General features: G+C 53.9%; 2 protein-coding genes across 2 annotated transcripts in view; one reads left to right on the plus strand and one right to left on the minus strand.

Moving 5' to 3' along the window:
• CLCN1 (chloride voltage-gated channel 1) overlaps positions 1-5,498 on the plus strand; it is a 28,469-nt gene extending 22,971 nt beyond the window's left edge. The window contains 9 exon segments of the mRNA XM_006185376.2: positions 278-389; positions 729-808; positions 1,046-1,057; positions 1,059-1,085; positions 4,198-4,302; positions 4,396-4,482; positions 5,088-5,216; positions 5,218-5,352; positions 5,354-5,498. Of these exon segments, the coding sequence (XP_006185438.2) occupies positions 278-389; positions 729-808; positions 1,046-1,057; positions 1,059-1,085; positions 4,198-4,302; positions 4,396-4,482; positions 5,088-5,216; positions 5,218-5,352; positions 5,354-5,461 (795 nt within the window). The 3' untranslated portion in view covers positions 5,462-5,498.
• Positions 5,499-9,656: 4,158 nt separating this feature from the next.
• FAM131B (family with sequence similarity 131 member B) lies at positions 9,657-15,963 on the minus strand. The gene is given in 8 exon segments (XM_032483554.1): positions 9,657-10,280; positions 10,493-10,636; positions 11,734-11,931; positions 12,210-12,303; positions 12,617-12,652; positions 12,964-12,984; positions 12,986-13,074; positions 15,798-15,963. Coding segments are annotated over 8 exon segments (1,083 nt in total). The 5' UTR covers positions 15,826-15,963; the 3' UTR covers positions 9,657-9,807.
• Positions 15,964-17,522: the final 1,559 nt, after the last annotated feature.

Raw genomic sequence — 17,522 nt, forward strand, 5'->3', positions numbered from 1 at the left:
AGGGCTAGGGGAACAGGACAGATCAAGACAAATGGGAAGTAGAAAAGGGGAGGGTTAGATGCTGATCACTGACAAAGTCAAAGAGACTAGTGCCCCTGGTTCCAGGGACTGAAGGAGATAAGGTTGCAGATGATGGTAGCAGAATTCAGAGGGATAGGGGACTTCTGACAGGGGAAGAATAGCATTAGATAGATTTCCCAGGACACCAGCTGGTAAAGGCAGGAAAGTACTAGGCAGCTTCTTCTCTGGGACTGAGAATTTTTACTATTCTTTACAGCTGCCTCCTCTTCCTTCTCCTCACCCCTTTCCTACTGCCCCACTGCCTTCTGAAGAGCCTAATGGGCCCCTGCCCAGCCACAAACAGCAGCTGGAAGCACCGGAGCCTGCAGGTGAAGATTCTCCCATCATGCCCCTCACCCTTGCCTCATGCCTTGTGGGTTATCTCTGGGCACTCCTCAACCTACAGGTTACTACTGTGAGGGGGGGTGAGGCCAGGGGATGGTGGCGGTGGGGGGATTCTTTTCATTGAGTCTCCATGTTACTGTCCCAAGGCATGGGGGCAAGGGCTGGACGAGGAGGGTCGAAGAAAGAGTGTCTGTGGGGGTGAGGTGTGTGGGAGAAGGACCTTTTGCAGCAAAATGTCAGGGACTCCTTGGGGCCCCTGACCGTTTCCTCCCAGGATGGATATTGCTTTGTTTCCATTTCCGTCCACTCACCACTCCTCTCAGGTCAGAGACCCTCCATCTTTCGGTCCCTGCTGAGCTGCTTGCTGGGCAGAGCTCGCCCCACAAAGAAGAAAGTGACCCAGGTGAGAGGAGCTGTGTCCACGTCGGGGGATGAGGGAAAGGGGACTTGTCTTTGACGAGTGAGAAACCTGTGATCCGTAAGTCGGGAGGGAAGAGGTCCCAGCAAGGAGGAGACCCTTCCTCGTATGGAAGGGACGAGGGGTTGGAAAGAGACATCCGTGTCCTGGTCACGGAGAGATGGCTAAGTTTCCAATAGGAAGGAAAGGGGAAGGAACTTGGACCTATGCTTTTTTCTCTAGGACTCAACGGACTTTAGTGGATAACATGTCACCTGAAGAGGTAAGTAAGGGGAACAGCAATGTGGGGTGGACTGCTTTGTCAAATGAAGACGTTGCTCATTGTTTTGACCTTCATTGTGTTGTTGTAAGAGTAAGATGCAAGTCTAGGCAGGAGAGTCTTGTTTTTTTTTTTTTTCAGGAGAGCATTTTGAGAGGTTGTAAATGACTATGAAGAGGGTTCTGGGCACACTGCTCGGAGGTTGGGGCACATGCTGGTGGTGTTCTCAGGGGGACCAATGTCATTTCAGAGGAGGGAGATTTTGAGCTTCCATGTGTAGATGGCCCCATGGTGCTAGAATGAGCCTTAGACCTTTTAGACCTTAGGGATATTCTGGACCTGGCAGAGACTATGAGGGAAGGACGAGATTTACCTGCTGTAGCATTCACTGGGCGGCCAGCACTTGCTGAAACTGATGTGGAAGAACAGCATGGAAACTAAAATGGGGAAATCAGTGCTTGGTAAGGTTTCAACGCTGGATTGATCAGGGCCCGGAGATAGTGGACAACTGGAAAATTTCAAGAAGCGAGACTGGGAAGGACCACAAACTGAGAGCAAATATTGACAGTGGTGCCTTGTGGGGACAAATGCCTACTTTCTAAAGGAAGTAGTTATGGAGTCCATGAGAGAGAAAATCCAGCGTTGAGTGGGTTTGGTTGTGAGCAGTGAACAGAATGTGGCCCAGCGATTGGAAGCAGGCAGCTGAGCTGTGCTGACTAAAACTGCTCTTGGGTGTGGAGAGACACCAACAAAATCCATTGACTATGCCTCAATTTGAAGAAAAAGAAAGAAAAGAAAAAAAATCCATTAGCAACCATTCCGTTTAGTGAAAAAAGAATACGCGCTTGCTGCAGAGGCTGAAAGGTAGAACTTTAAAAGTATGTAGCTGATGAAATACCACAATGCGTATTATCTTTAAATAAACATCTATTTGGATATCCAGCATAAATACGTGCTAAAAATTTAAAGTACTCAGGGCTGGAGGAAGGGGTGGTGCGTGACAAGAGGGAAAGGATGTTTTCCCCTTCTCCCCATAACACCCCTCAAAACACACACATTTCCGATAAATGACCTGAAAAATCAAATGGATGATCACAGACGGGGAAAAAAATCCAACTCTTCCTTCTGCCTACAAACAGGAATCAGATGGGTCGTGGCTACAATTAAAGAGCACCTCACTAGACACTGAAACCAACAATACTTTTTTGGATACATCAAAGAGAAAAAGCCGACTCATTGATCAGTGAGGTTATTTAATGACCACTGGAAATAAAGGGCAATCGGGGATAAAAAGAAGAGAGCTCACATGTTTTTAGCTGATGTCTTTCTCAAGGAAGACGTTAGGCAGCTCTCAACTCCCAGGGGACCCACTGAGCCATTTTGGAGAAATAAGATTCAGCAGGAGTCAAACTTCAGGATGTTTTGAACACGGTTTTCAGACTAGATCAAGATGACACCCTTGGCAATATCAAGATGATACCTCTGGGAACAGTGAAATAATTCAATTCTAGGTCACCAGAAGTCCTTGCTATGACTTGTTTAATTCTGCTGCTCTGTTAGGAACACACATGGCTAGTGCCCCGGTTTGTACCTGATGCTGAGCTTTTTCACGTGGAAGACACCACACCCGGAGTAGACAAAAGCTGGGGGTCCTGGAACATGATCGAATGGCAGTCAAGGTCAGAAGGCCACCTCTGTGTCATCTTGGGCAAACACTTAAGCACTCTGTGCTTCTATTTTCCCATGTGTAAAATGGAAGTAATGATAGAGTTGTTGAAGAGGATTAAGTGAGTGGAGACAGGTAAAGAGATTAGAATACTGCTTCGTGCAGTGAAGGTGTTTGGTACACGTGCACTGGAAGTGGTTCTGCTGCTGTTGTTCCTTAAAGGCAGGCATAAATGGAACCACGGAGGCCAGAGATGATCACCGAAAGGTCCAGGAGGACAGGATCAACCAATCCAGGGTGGGCAAAGGCCTGCCTCCCTGTCTTATAAGTAAATTCTCTCTGCAATGTACCTGCTAAGTGGTCATCCATCCTGTGCTGTGAGAGGTGCCCAGCTGTGTGTGAACCTTTAGTCAGGGAAAGTGAGAGTTCAGAGGAGGTGTGATTGCAGTCCAGGAAAATCAGGACCGACCAGATGGAGAGTCAGCACTGTGGAGCAAACACTGGGCATGAGGACTAGGGGATGGCCTTCGGTGGTGTCCTCTGAAGCTTGGGACATGTAAATGTGGACAAACGGAAAAGCAAAGGAAAGCAGTCCGTCCTTCAGAGGGGACAGCCCGAAAAGAGATTAGAGAAAATGTTAAATTCACTTACAAGAGCCAGAGTGATACTGGCTTGTTTGGAATCTTGGGGATTTTGGCTTGCAAATCTAAAATCCAGAGGAGAGTTGGACTTTGTGCCTTCACGCTTTGATCAGAGACAAAACCAAACACCTAATTTAAACCAAACACACATACACACAGAACGGCTTGTTCAAGCCAACTAGGTGCCATGTGACCCAGTCCAGCTCTTCAAATCCAACAAATCTTCACTGTGATCCGCTGTGTAAAAGGCCGGTGTGCTGCTTTCTCCACAACACACAGCGAGTGATGCCACACAAGACTCCGCAGCAGCTCCGTCTGGTAGGCAGAGCCAAGGCCAGTGCCATTACTGAAAAGGAGAGCAGCCCCGCAGAGCGCTAGGGGACCTGAAACATGGCACATCTGACTGGGAGTGTCGGGAGTGGGGTGTGGGGTCAGGGTGGGGCCCTTAGGGAAGCCCAGGCCAGCAGCTGCAGAAGCAGAAGCATGTCTGGTCTGACTGGAGCAGTGGGAAATAAGACTGGAAAGATGGGTAGGAAAGAAGAAGCCTTTGGAGCACCAGAGGGTGGAAGAAGGAACCATGTTCTGAGTGCCTGAGGGTGAAGGTCGATTTGGGGCCTGATGGGGGCGGAAGGAGGGTGCTGTCCCCTGGGGGGAAGGGAGGAGGGCTCCTGATCTGGAGGAGCTGTGATAGTTCATTGCAGATTTCAGGCTCATGGGCCAGGGCTAGGAGGGCTGTTTGGGATTAAGACTGTGGATCTGAGGTTGAACGGGGCTCTGCTACTGGGTGACGGCCCTCCTCTGCCGGCAGATTGAGGCCTGGGAGCAGGAGCAGCTGAGCCAGCCTGTCTGTTTTGACTGCTGCTGTATTGACCAGTCTCCCTTCCAGCTGGTGGAGCAGACGTCTCTGCACAAGGCAAGTCCTCGCCCACGCCCACCGCGCACTGGCTGCTGAGGGGGCGGGGAGATATGCGGCCCTGCGCTCTGACCTGCTGCTCTTTCCTCGCAGACTCACACGCTGTTCTCCCTTCTTGGCCTCCACCTTGCTTACGTGACCAGCATGGGGAAGCTCAGGGGTGTGCTGGCCTTGGAGGAGGTAAGAGCGGATGTGTCCCATTGGAGCAGCAGGAGGAAGGGGTGGGCGCCAGATAAGGAGGTGAGGTGGGGAGGATGGTTTTAACATCCGGGAGGTCCCCCAGATTCTCCTCCTATTTCTCATGCAGAGACTGGAGGGGGATGGGGTGCAGCCAGCCGGAGGGAGAGAGGATGGCAAAAGGCTGTGTGGTCCTGTGATCTTCCATGGACCTCATGGGTTTGAGGATGGAGGTTCAGGGCCTGAGTCGTGGCTTCATAAGGGTGCACTATGTAGGGTGGGGATAGAGGGAAGAGCTAGGAAGTGACTGAAGGAGGCCTGAGGGTCACTAAGAAGGGGCCGAAGGAGGACCTGGGTCAGGGGTCTTGAGATTCACTGCTTTGCAGGTGGGGCTCTTCAGCCATCACGCCCTCTTTTCCCTTTTCTGTCTTCTCCCTTTGATTCCTCCCTGCTGTCCATCTTTCTTGCTACTCAATTTCTTTCCCATTCCTTTTCCTTTTATTGTTTCTGTTCTCTGTTCGTCTCTTGTGTCTGGTGTCTGTATCTCTCACTACTCCCATCCTCTTTTCTTCCCAATTTTGTGCTCTCCCCTCCCTTCTGCTCCCCAGCTGCAGAAGGCCATTGAGGGGCACACCAAGTCTGGGGTGCAGCTCCGCCCTCCCCTCGCCAGCTTCCGGAGTACAACTTCGACTCGAAAGAATCCTGGGGGCCCGCTCCCTCCTGCAGATGCCTGGAGCCTTGCCTGAGGATGAAACTGGGGCCACTGGGTCAGGGGATGTGGCTCCTGCCTCCCCAGAGACCCCGGTGCCATCCCCCTCCCCAGAGCCCCCTCTCTCCCGGGCCCCAGCCAAGGCAGAGGGTGACCTTGAGGAGCTTGGAGCTGGTGGAGAGTCCGGGGCCGGAAGAGGAGCTGGCTGATATCTTGCAGGGCCCCAGTCTGCGATCCACCGATGAGGAGGATGAGGATGAACTGATCCTTTGACCACTTCCTGGACCTCCTCATAAAGACTGTCCAGAGACCTGGGCCAGAGGGTGGCTCTGTGTGGGAGAGGATATGTCTTGAAGTTGGAGAGATCGAACCAATATCTGGTCCCTGCTGGGAATTTTAAATTGTGATAGTGATAGTTTTGGAGGAGGGGCCAGAATTTGGGCAGAGCGTAGCCTTGGTCAATGATTTGGGCCATGTTCCCCCATCCCCAGACAGGCAGGTGGTTCTGACCCCTGTGAAGGGCCCTTGATGTTCCATGTTCTCCCTGAGTTTGTCTGTGCATGTGTGGGGAGTACCTGCCTCTCTCTGGCTCCCCTCACTCCCCAACAATTCCCCAGTGTTCTTGTCCTGATATCTTTCTGGCCTTGCCCATCTGCCCATCAGTTTCCCCAGGCAGGGGTGGAGGGACTGTGGCCTGCCAGTGCCATTTTGGAGGAGGAGATGGGACCACCTCATGGCCTTATGGACTGATGGCCCCAGAATATACTCACAAACTGTCCACAGCCGCTTCTCTCAGAGCCCCCCACCCTGTCCTTCACTTGCCCACAGCCACTTCCTGAAGTCGGCCTCCAGACTCCATGTGGCTCCCACTGTCTGCCCCCAGGCAGGGTCATTACCAGGGTGGTGGAAGGCCAATCCCGTTTCGCCCTCCTTTGTCCTCCATTGAAGCAGTGAAATGTGGATAAAGAGACTATCGGGGGAACAGCCTGCTGAGGAGCAAGGTCGCAGGAAGGCTCTGTGGGGAAGGGGCGGTGCCTTGTGGCTAAATGGTCCTGCGGCCCCAGTGGATTTGTTTAACTCCCTCTGGCAGAAGTTCCCCCATCTCACACCACAGCTTCCTCCAGTTTCCAGGTCACTCCCTCTCCCACTGTAGTTGTTGCTCTGTTCTGCCTGTGAGTCAGCTCTGCCCTCCAGCTGTTCTAGCTGGGGCTTCTCCTGCCAAGATCCAAGGCTCAGGGCAGCTGGGCCACTGGTTCACCCAGATACTAGCCCCTCTTAGGGACTGGTTATTTGTGTTCCTCTTCTAGGGGTTCAATGTCAAGATGGCAGACCTCTCTGATGCTTCCCGCACTTGGGACGTCATATCCCTGTCACCCCAAATCAGCAACAGGGAGCCTGCCATCACCCTGCCTTTTCTCCAAGTGGTCCCAGGTGCTCTGAGCAGCCAGAAACTCCTGCTCCCACATCCAACTCTTTTGTCCTCCCCTCCTTTTATGCCTTCCTTAGTTCTGCTGTTGTGCCCCATCCCCTGCATTCTCCTCCTTCCCCACCCCATGCCCGGCTTCCATCACCCCCCCAAATAAGACACTCATAGTCAAAGGTGCCACCACATTCTGTTTAGTGCCATTGAACACAGCCAGGAGCCCTCTCCAACAACAATACATCCCTCCCCCCTCCCCAGGCCAAGAGAGAGAGAGGCTGCAGCCTGGGGAGGGGGCTGGCTGTGGGCATTGGAGCCCATGCCCGTGTGTATATATAATCTATAATATATCTATTTATATATAATTCTCTCTGTAATATATGTCATAGAATCTCTCTTGGGCCTGGGGAGGAAATGTCACATTAAGAAAACATGCTAAGACTGGCCATAAAAATGGGGATTCCCCAGACCTGGAAGACGGAGAGTGGGATGAGAGGTGGGGGTGAGGAGAGATGATAAACTCATTCACCAAGGTTCCCTCCTTACCACAAGGATAAGAAGGAACATGTATGTGGGGGAGTGGGGGACAGTGGGAGGGGAGCAATGGAAGATTTGGATTTTCCTTTAATAAAATGAATTGAAAATAAAAGTGCACCCCCCACCAAAAGAAAAGCACTTAGCAAGAGAAGTTTCATTCACAATGATATAAAAACAGCCCTGTTCTGGGGCTGTTGTAAAACGTGCTGCACAGCCTTTAACCCCAAAGGAAAAGCAGCCCTCCCCCACCCCCCAACAGCCTCTTCCTGCACATGCCCCTCCCCTCCCCAGAAAATAGGCTATAAGCAAACCCCATGCACCCTGCCCCCAGCACCAGAGAGGCAGTTCCTCCCTCCAGAAGAGTCCTAAGAGGGTCCCAGGCCAGCTCCTCGGGTCTTCTCCCTCTTCAGAGTGGAGGGGGAGCTTCTTGCAAAATGCAGACCCCTCCACCCAACCTCTGGTCCGCAGCGATGCCAGCACCCTGGGGATGCCGCCCCACTAACGTCCCAACTCTGCTAGAGCCCTTCAGAGTTGTAATCATGTTTTGGCAGGGATCGGCGGGAACCGTTTGGCTTCCTCGGGGAAGGAGGGAGGAAAGAATGCTCCTTTAGGTGACCTTTCCTAACCCCACAGGGCCCTGAGCAAAAAAGGAACTGTGATGAATGAACCCGCTCAGACTGGATGTCCACTGCGGTTTGGGGGCGGAATGTGGGGCACGAAGGGAGTGAGACTAAGAGGAAAGGATGATGCACTGAGGGGGCGGGTTGACCCCGTGAGAGGAGGGAACTGTGACATGCAAAGCCCCAGGGACCTGCGGCAGGCGTGCGGGGCGGGGCCGGCGGCGAGGGCCGCCCACGCCGGGTCACGTGATCACACAACCCACAGCTTTAGACGAGGTGACTTCACCTACCTGTGCTCACCTTGCCTGCTCCTGTTTCCTCCAAGAACCAACCTCAGGCAGTCACCCTCCCCTCCCCCGATGACGTGGGACCCGGCCCTGGTTGCATTTCAGGCGCGTGCGCGTGTGCATGAGAGTGTGGACGCGATGCGCAGGGGCGGGGTCGTAGATGGACAGAAACACCCCAACTTTCAGCTTCCTCATTCCGAGGAAATAGAAGTCTGGAGCCTGGGGGTGAGGATGGTGTGTGCCCAGGTTCCGAGAGAGGGCCGCAGTAGCTCCCTTCCGGGCAGGGGAGACAAGTAGCAGGACCCCTGACAAAGTTCGGGTGGGACACGAGGCCTCGGAGCCGGAGCCTTAGTTGGGCGTGAGAAAGGAGGGAGGTGGGACAAGGATCCTCTCAGTGTGTCTCTCCTGCCCAGGTTCTGGGGCACCACTGCAGAGGGGAGGGGCAGTGCGCTGCTGCTGCCTCTCCCGTCAACCCGTCCACCCTGGCCCCTGCGTCCCGACATCTTGCAGAAGCGCCGGGGCTTCACGTGCTGCGCGGAAGTCCCCACCAGAATGGAAAGTGGGTGCGGGAGGGCGAGCAGTTTCAGGGGTGTATGTCTCAGTGTAACCCGTCCTGGAAAGAAGAATACCCTGATTCTCCTCTCTTCCTCCTCAGGAGGCCTAGGGAGGGAGGGGGACCTGCGCGGCCCTCCTGGGAGTCCTGGGAGGAGGCGAAGAGGAGCACGGGAGAGCCCACGCGGGCCGCTCCTCGGCAAACACCCTGTCCCGCCCGGATCTGACAGCACCGGACTCCTCCCTCCACCCTACTCCACCCTGAGTCCCCAAGAAGTTATAAAAATGTAGAAAAGGCAAAGAGAAAAGTGTAAACAGCTCCAGAGAATTAGGGGGTGGATGGAGGGAGACACAGCTTCATGCTTCCCTGTCTGGCCAGCACACCTGCATTCTGTCACCTGCTCAGCCCGGGGCTCCCAGGCGGGGGAATGGAAGAAGGCAGAAGAGGGAAGCAGGAGCTGGAGCAGCCAGCCCTGGTGGGGTCCCTTCCCAGATCCTTAGGGTCCTTCTTTTGGCTACAGGATATTCAAGATCCCAGAACCAGTGGCCACGTTTGTTATCGGTCTCACCAGTGATGGCCTGGTCTTTGGGCAGCCCTTGAGAGAAGGAACCATGTTTGTGCCCCGGCTGCCACGTCCACCTCCTCCGTGACTCCTGATCCCAGAAGCCAAGTTTCCTCTGAGGGCAGATCGCCACCCTCTGAGGAGACGTGGTCTTTAAGTTGCTTCTCCTGTGCCCACTGAGCCACGTCTCACAGCCCCTGAGGTCTGTTCCTCGTATGAGAGATGAGCTTGGGCCACAGCCAGAGAAAAGAGTCGGGAAAAGCAAGAGTGGCATGGAGAAAGGAGGCCTTCAGACAGCCACAGTCAGGGCTACAGGGAGACGAGAGCAGGGAGTGAACTGAGATCCTGGGGACGGCCATGAGCCGTTCTGCGCACCTGTGCCCAGAACACAATCACAGACCCAGAAGCCGGCAGCCAAGTGAAGTTCACAGCCATCTAGTTCCTGGACCTGTGGGTTCCGCAGCGTAAGCCTGGATAAAATCCCAGCCTGGCCCTCCGTTTTGCTGGCGAGGATTGGCAGCTCCTGGGCTCCTCTAGGTCTTCTGCTCCAGTTGCAGCTATACTGCTGGGGGAGGGAGGATGTTGCTGCAGCCATGCCCCTCGAGTGGGAGTGGAAGGCAGGGCGTGGCGTGGGAGGAAGCTAGTTGTTCGCCTCGCCCTCCTCCTCATCAAAGGACTGCACCCCTGAGGATGTGACATCAGACACCTTCCGGCTGAGAGCAGTGGACATCTCGGGGTCTTCTCGTGGGGAAAGTGACTCCAGGTCCCGGCATCCCGCATCCTCTTCCTCCTCGGGGGCCAACGGCCTCTTCTCCTCCTCAGCAGGGCCCCTTGCTAGGTCCACACCGCCCACCCCTGGAGCCCAGTCAGTGTCTCCCCCCAGCAAAGGTGGAGGCTCCTGAGCAGAGTAACCTGAAGCAGGTTGGGAAGGCCCCATTTCATGTAAGCTAGGCTGTGAGTCATCGAATGCAGGGCCAAGATAGGATCCTGTGGCTGGAGAGGCAATGAGGGACTGGTCGCTTGCTTCCCAGGCATCTGATGACCCCAGACAGTACATGCCCTGGGACACATAGGAGTGAGGCCATCCATCCATTGGGGCTTGAGCGAGGGCATCTGTAAAGAGAATCACGGATGTCGGTGGGGTCAGACTCTCAAAGGCAGTAACAACAGCACAGAGAACTGAGGGTGAGGCGTGGAGGAGGGAGGGGAGTAGGGAAGCTGATATGAACAGGAATTCTTAGAACAAAGGTGAATGGAGGTAGTCTAGATGGTTGAAGAGGCCTCTGAGGCCTCAGGGGTCAGGTTCTGGAACCATCATCCCTCACCCTGACTCTCCATCAGCTCCTGGTAGTTGTCACTGTAGTTGCAGCCCAGTGGTTCCTGGGTGGAGTTAACACTCATGTCCTCACCGTCCATAGAAGACCAGGCCATGAGAGTGGCCTCAGAGATAGCAAACTGTTCCATGACACCTGCAAGAAGAAATATAGTTAGCACAAGCTACCTCTGGGAAGCCTAGACACGTGCATGGGGTCGGGGGACATCAGTGTAGCTCTTTTCAGTAGAAATACAATGCAAGCCACTTATGCAATTTAAAATTTTCTAGTAACGATATTAAAGACAATTAAAAAGAAACAGGTGAAATTAATCTCAATAATACATCTTATTTAATTTAAAATATATAAAAGATTATCATTTCGATATGTAATCCATATAAAAATTACTGAGATATTTTATACTCTTTGATTCATATGAAGTCTTCGAAAGCCAGTCGACATTTTACCCTTATAACACATCTCCACTCAGACTAGCCACGTTTCAAGGTCTCAGTATGTGGCCGGTGGCTACTGTATTGGACACTGCAGCCTTTGTATATGTCCCAAAACAAGGCAAAATCATGGGGGACTCTCCAGAATGTCAGATTTAAGATTCTTAGGGGCAAGATTTGGGGGACCTTCTGGTGAGATATTCTAAGGGATTGAAATTGGGGATTTCCAGAAGTTTTATCTTTGAAAGTTTTTAGGCCAGAGTTGTAGGTAGACTATACGCTTGCCTCACACCTGCACTGAATCAAAGCTCTTCTGGACGCCCCCTCTCCTCACCCAGGTCCCTCGATCTTCTGGTGGTTGTCACGATAATGAGCCCTGTACATGAATTCATGACTGCAATATGCAGATGGGCAAAGGCTAGAAGAGAACCTCAAGGCTTTTCTTTCCTTCTCATCAAGAAACATAAGAAGAAGCAGAGCTTTCTGAAGTCTAAAGCCCCAGCTTTTTTTTCCTGTCTGAGGGAATTCGGGGGTTGGGTAGTCCCACCATATAGGAGAGAAGGCATCAAGTGGACCCATAATCCCATGTTAATTCCCCTCAATTTCTGAGATAATAATGTAAATAAGTTGAGGGCTCTTAGCAGAATTAACAAGTCTGAGTCCTTGAAATTAGAGCTAGCTGGGAAATTGTCTGATGGTCATCACATGGACAGAGCCAGTCCTGCCACAGGGGAGCGGGTTGGAGGGTCGGTCTCCAGCCATACTGAAAATGTGTCTATTAAGGAGTTGGGGAATAAGTACCTGCTAGGAAACGTGCCTCCTTCTCACCATCGCTGAGGTCGGAGTAGGCATCTGTATCCCTGCGCACGGCCTCGTGGCTGTGTTGCGGCTGAATGGCTGGTGCCTTCCCCCAGCCCTGCCACTCAATCATGTGGGCCACCCGGCCCTGCCCCATGGCTGTGGGCTTTGTCACGTGGTCCTTCATGCTTCGAGAAATCCCTGAGGGGCCAGACATTCCCCACATCCTCCAGAACATCACACAATACCCATACCAGACCCCTTTGATTATCCCCTCCCTAGTCCCATAAGAGGGGCAGGGATGCCCCAAAGCTCCATACCCGAGGGGTGGCTGGAGGATGGGAGGCTTGATAGAAAGGGCAAATAGGTCAGGGGTATGGGGATGAAGGTCTTCTTCAGGCCTGGAGGAACAGGGAGACTGAGACCAGGAGCCTACAGGTAGTCTCCTGTCTGATGCATCCCCAGGTCGGGAGTCTCACCTGAGAACGATGACTTGGCCAGGGCCCCAATGCCATAGGCGTTAGAGTTTCGCTTAAGCTTCGGAAGAATGGAAGTGGTGTCCTCCATGGAGAGCTGGGGTAGGGGATGTGGGAGGAGGGGCAGAAGAATAAGAGGGTGTGGGGTGCTTTATATGTGGAGGACAGTCCATGGCTTCCAGGAGGAAGGATGTGAGCTAGGGCAGGTGACAAGGAAACCATTATACCCAGGAGTCCCAAGGAGGCCTATCCCCCAAGCACCCTTGAAATTTTGGGGGTAGGTAAAGACTGTGAAGACTCGCAGTACCTGCTGGAGCCAGGGAGCACTATGTCCTAGGGCAGGTCTAAGGGAGAGCACAAGGAAGAGGAGTTAGGGTGGACTGGGGAGGTCTGGGGGAAGCTGCACTCACATTGATGCCATCCCAGGAGAAATCCGTCCGGGTTTGCTGTGAGGAGAGAGGAAAGGGAGTGGGTATCTCGGGCACTTCCAGGAATGCAAGTAACCTCGCCTTCCAGAAGAGTGTGGAGTAGGGAGGGCTTTCCTGAGATTAATGCAGGGAATTAGGGTCTCAGGGTGGAGCATTTGGCTTGTGTTGGAGGAAAGGAGAAATGTTCTGTGAAAGGTTCAGTCTGAAGGCATGTTTGGGATGTTGTCCTGGAATTTAGGACGATGACGGAAGGACGAGGCTTTGTGCATGGTGGTTCCGGGGACTTTTAGAGGTTCTTTGGGAGGAAAGCTGAGCTCGGAGGGCCTCACCTCGGTCGATGGCCGGTGGATGGCTGCTCCCATGCAGCGAGCTGGTGCTGTCCATGTTGATTTGGTCCACATCCTTCAGGCCCTTCCAGTCGACTGCGATCACCTCATTTCCTAAGGTGGACAGATGGTTAGTTCCTCCCCTTTCATCTCCCTATGCCCACCCCAAAAGCCCCTCTCCGTTCTTTTCCTTCAGAATGCAGAGGCCACAAATGGGGGCCAGCCCCTGCCAACCCCTCCCTTCCCTCCAGCTACTGCTTCCTCTTCTGATTGACCATTTCCTTTCACATCCCTGCTCTCCTCAGAGTTTTGGTAGGAGAGATGATGCTGAGCTCAACCAAAAACAGCACATTCATAATAAGGACCTACTGTATAGCAGAGGGAACTATACTCAAGATCTTGTAATAACTTACAATGGAAAAGGATCTGGAAAAGAATATATATATATATCTATATCTGAATCACTTTGCTGTACACCTGAAACTAATACATCATTGTAAATCAACTACACTTCAATTAAAAAAATAAAAGGCATAGCCCACCCAGAAAAAGTGTTCTATGGCCTTATTTGTTGTTTAAATGGAAGAGGCAGTGGCTGGGTTTTAGCGGGAAAATAGTGCTTCCACTCTGTCCAGGGGAACCTCTGAGAGCTTCTGTAGGGGAGTATGTGGGAATGACACTTGTCCTCTGTTATGTTTCTACAAGTAAGGGCAGAACTCTTCTAGGAACAAGCTTCCCTAAGTGTTGGCTTTGTTATTTGTGAGGTGGAAGAACTGTATCTTCCCTGGAGGACCCTCCATAGGAGTTGATGAATTTGTGTGACAGGAGGGAGTTTTGGTGGGGACAGAGGTAAGACCTGGGTGTGTTCACCTAGAAGCAGTGGGAGCAGAGGAAGCAGCGAGTGAGATGGAATCATTTTCCCTGACTGTGGGGAGATGAGTGATGGATTAAAGGGGAGTGAAGGGGGACAGCAGGAGGGCAGCAGGGGACTCTTTGATACAGGAACTAAAAGAATAGGAGCTCAAGTCAAAGAGAAGACAAAAGACAGTGGGAGAGGGTGGACAGGGCTTGAGGGCTTACTGGGAAACTGGAGGCCGGTAATTGTTCAGCCCAGGCCAGAGGTCCTTGTGAAGGGAGCCTGCTGGTGTGAGGGCAGGGTGTGCCTACTGGAAGGCTTGGGGAAGAGGCACTTGGTGGTGGATGCTCGGGATTCAAGCACCAGATGGCTGCCAGAACCATCTGACCTTTTAGATCCTTTCTGCACATTAAGTTGTATGAATGTGAATTTAGGATTAGGGGTCCACTCTTGAGAAGGGGTGAATTGAAGGGGCTTGGGGCACCAGGAGGCATTCAGCATGCAGTAACATAGCTAGTGCAAGAGGAAGGGATGGCGGTTACCAGGTCTGAGAGAGCTAAGACCCGTCCAAAGTGGGAACGCTCTCCCCTGGGGCTACGGGGAGTGGTGACCTGGGTCAGACCAGAGGCTGTGGCTGGGAGGGAAGAGAAAAGATGGATATCTGGCCGTACAGAGTAGGAACGGGGCAGGCGGGGAACAGTCTGTGAGGAGAAGGGAGATGGGGAGGGCAGAGTGGGAGAGGGCTGGGGGGGTGGCCTTTGTAGGAGAGGGAGAGCTGAGTCAGAGCCATGGGGGGCAGGGAGGGGGAGGGAAAGAACCCAGAGAAGAGGTGAAAGCAGAGGAGAAGGGGGGTATCCATGGAAATAAATCGGGGCTCAGAGAAATCAGGCTGCCGGAGAGTGAGTTTGTTTGTAATAATAATACGAATTATTCTCTCAGCCTGAGGTCACTGGGGCATGTAGGCGGGAGAAATTGGAGTTGGAATGGGAAAAATTGAGGGGTTTGGGAGAAGGTTGAATCAATCTGTTGAGCTGTGAGAGCGGAGTGGGTGCATGGGGTTGGGGAGAAGGGGGTGGTAGCAAGGCAGAGGTGAGGGGAGAATTAGGAGGAGCCTCTCTTCCCTCGCTCAGTCAAAGGTAAATAAAGAGCCGGCCCCGCCCCGCCAGCCCCCGCTGACAGGTGCAGTCAGGTCCCCGGGATCTCTCGCCGGCCGGCCCCACCCTCCTGGGAGCGGGCTCCCGACCCCTCTCCCGCGCTCTGAACCCCTGCCTTCTCCGGGCGTCCTCGGCTCTTCCCCTCACCCCAGCCCAGCCCAGCCCCATTCCCTTCGGGCGTGGAACCCATTCCCCTCCCCAAGGCATCAGGCTCATCCCGCCTCCGCCCCGGAGGGAAAATGCACGTGAACAAAGCAAATCGGGGGAGGCAGAAACGACAGAAAAAGGCAACAGAGAGGGAAAGAGATGGGGGCAAAACATCAAAGCCAGATGGAGGCGGATGGGTGAAGAATGCGAAGGGGACTCGGGGCTGAGAACTGAGTCTGGGGGTTCTTAGAAGGGGGGCTGCTCCAGAAATGGATGAGGAGGATAGGAGGCGCTGGGGAAGGCAGAGTCGAGGCCGATGGCCTGGAGGTAGAGGGTGAGGGGACGGGAGAGTAGGGAAGAGCGACGGAGGAAAGAGAGGAGGTTGGTGGATGGAGAGGACCGCGCCTGGGGGAGGGCAATGGAAGGAAGCAGGAGGGAGATGGAGAGAACGGAAAGAGCCCAGAGGGATGCAAATCCCGGAGGCGCAAGAGGAGAGCAAGGAGGAGGGAAGAATGCAGGGACCGCGAGAGCTCTCAGGGAAAGTGAGGGAGCAAGGCCGGGCCGGGCGGGTGCGGAGAGAGGGACCCCGAGGGGCGCGGGGGGCGGTGGGGGAGGGGGCCAGAGGACCGGACCCGGCGGAGCCCTGCCTCCGCCCGCGCCCGCGCCACCGCGGTACCCACCCACGGTCCGGGAGCCGATGCAGCCCATGGCTCCGGGCCTCCAGGCCGGGCCCTCACCGACGCGGGGCGGGCGCCGGGGGGAGCACCGGGAGCCGCGCCGCCGCCGCCCCAGCCGCTCTGCAGCGCCGCGGCTGTCTCCGCTCGGCTCCGCTCCCCCCTCCCCTCTCCATCCCTCCCCACGGCAGCCTCCGTCGCCGCCGCCGCCGCCGCCGCCGCCGCCTGGCTCCCCCGCCCCGGCTCGGCTCGTGGCGGCGGGGAGGGGGCGGCCCGGGGATTGGCTGTGCCGGCGCCTCCCCGCCCTGCCCCCGACCCCGCCGCCCCGCTCCCCGCGCTCCCCGCGGCGCTCCCTCGGGGAGCCGGGCTGCCGGCGGAGCCTCGCCGCCCTTCCCTCCCTCGCCCTTCCCCAGTCCCGCGCGGGAGCCTCTCGCGGGGTCCCCGCTGGACTCGCGCCCGGGGGCTGCTGGAGGATGCCCGCCTTGGGTCTCAGGAACTGGGTGAAGAACCCCGGGCCCACCCTTCGGATCTAGGGGATTGATTCTGAGAATCATGGTTGGGGATGCCTAGGGAAAAAGTGGGGCGGGAGTGAGAATAAAGCCTAGATGAAGGTCCTTGGCCGCCAAATCCCGCAAACACTTCTTTTCTTCCTGGGGCTGCATCTGGGACACAAATGGGAGCGTGACTGGATACAGCTCCGATTGCTCTGCGTTTCCCATGCGCTGTCTTGTCCACCCAAACAGAACGAGAAGTCTTTGCAAGTGGATAGTGTATTAGACTTCCCTGGTGCTCGGCGCTCGCGGAAAAATCAGGGCATAGATGTGGGGATGGTGCGGATAATCTAACTCCAGGCCTGATCGGGGAGGGAGAATAAAAGACAATTCAATTATATCTCGGGAGAAATAAAAATGTCAGGACCCAAGGCTGGATAGAAGACAGTTTTATATCCAATGTAACTTTTCTGAGCCTCGGTCTTCTCTGACAGATGAGAGGTTGGACATCAGGACACCAGGCAAAAGACAGGAGGATTGCCCTCTGGCCTGTGGGATCGGGTCGGGTGGGTACCAACGGTCTCCTCTGTGAGAGACTGAGATCTAAGTGGAAAGGGTCAGGTGGGCACTTTAGTTAAGGCAGGCAAGAAGTGGAGTCCATAAAAGTCACATGAGAAAAGAACGAGACCCTTCTATCTAAGCAGTACACCCAAGTGTAAGAGAGCCCACCGAGGGAGTACCAAAATAATTCAGGGTCTATTTGGTGCCCACCTGCTTTTATGTCCTCTTGAGGTTGGACAGGGAATAGGGCAGGGGCCGGGGACCCTGGTGTGGTCATGGAACAGGGAAAGAGACCAAGTCCTATGGAATGCAATTAAAAAATTTTTAGATTATGAATAGGAAGCTAAACTTTAGGGTGATCACCACTATATTCTGTGGAATCCCAGATGAGAGATATGGGAGAAGATACTAATAATTTAACTGCAGATTTGGGAGATGGGATGATGGAGAGAGAACTGATCTTTGGCTTCTGTGCATGAAGAAATAAATGAAATCTACATTTACAAAACCACGAGAGAGAAGAGGGAAGGGTCAGTTGTACTGAGATTTTATTTGTCCAGTTTACTTTGTGGCAGGATCTGATGTCTTACTTTGACAGTGGAGAGGATTAGAAAGCATTTTTCCCCCATGTCAGCTTTTGTTGGTTATACAAAAGAAGTATCAAGTCGCTTCTGCCCTC

Source organism: Camelus ferus, chromosome 7 (genome assembly GCF_009834535.1).
Source record: "Camelus ferus isolate YT-003-E chromosome 7, BCGSAC_Cfer_1.0, whole genome shotgun sequence".
Classification (NCBI taxonomy): Eukaryota; Metazoa; Chordata; class Mammalia; order Artiodactyla; family Camelidae; genus Camelus; species Camelus ferus.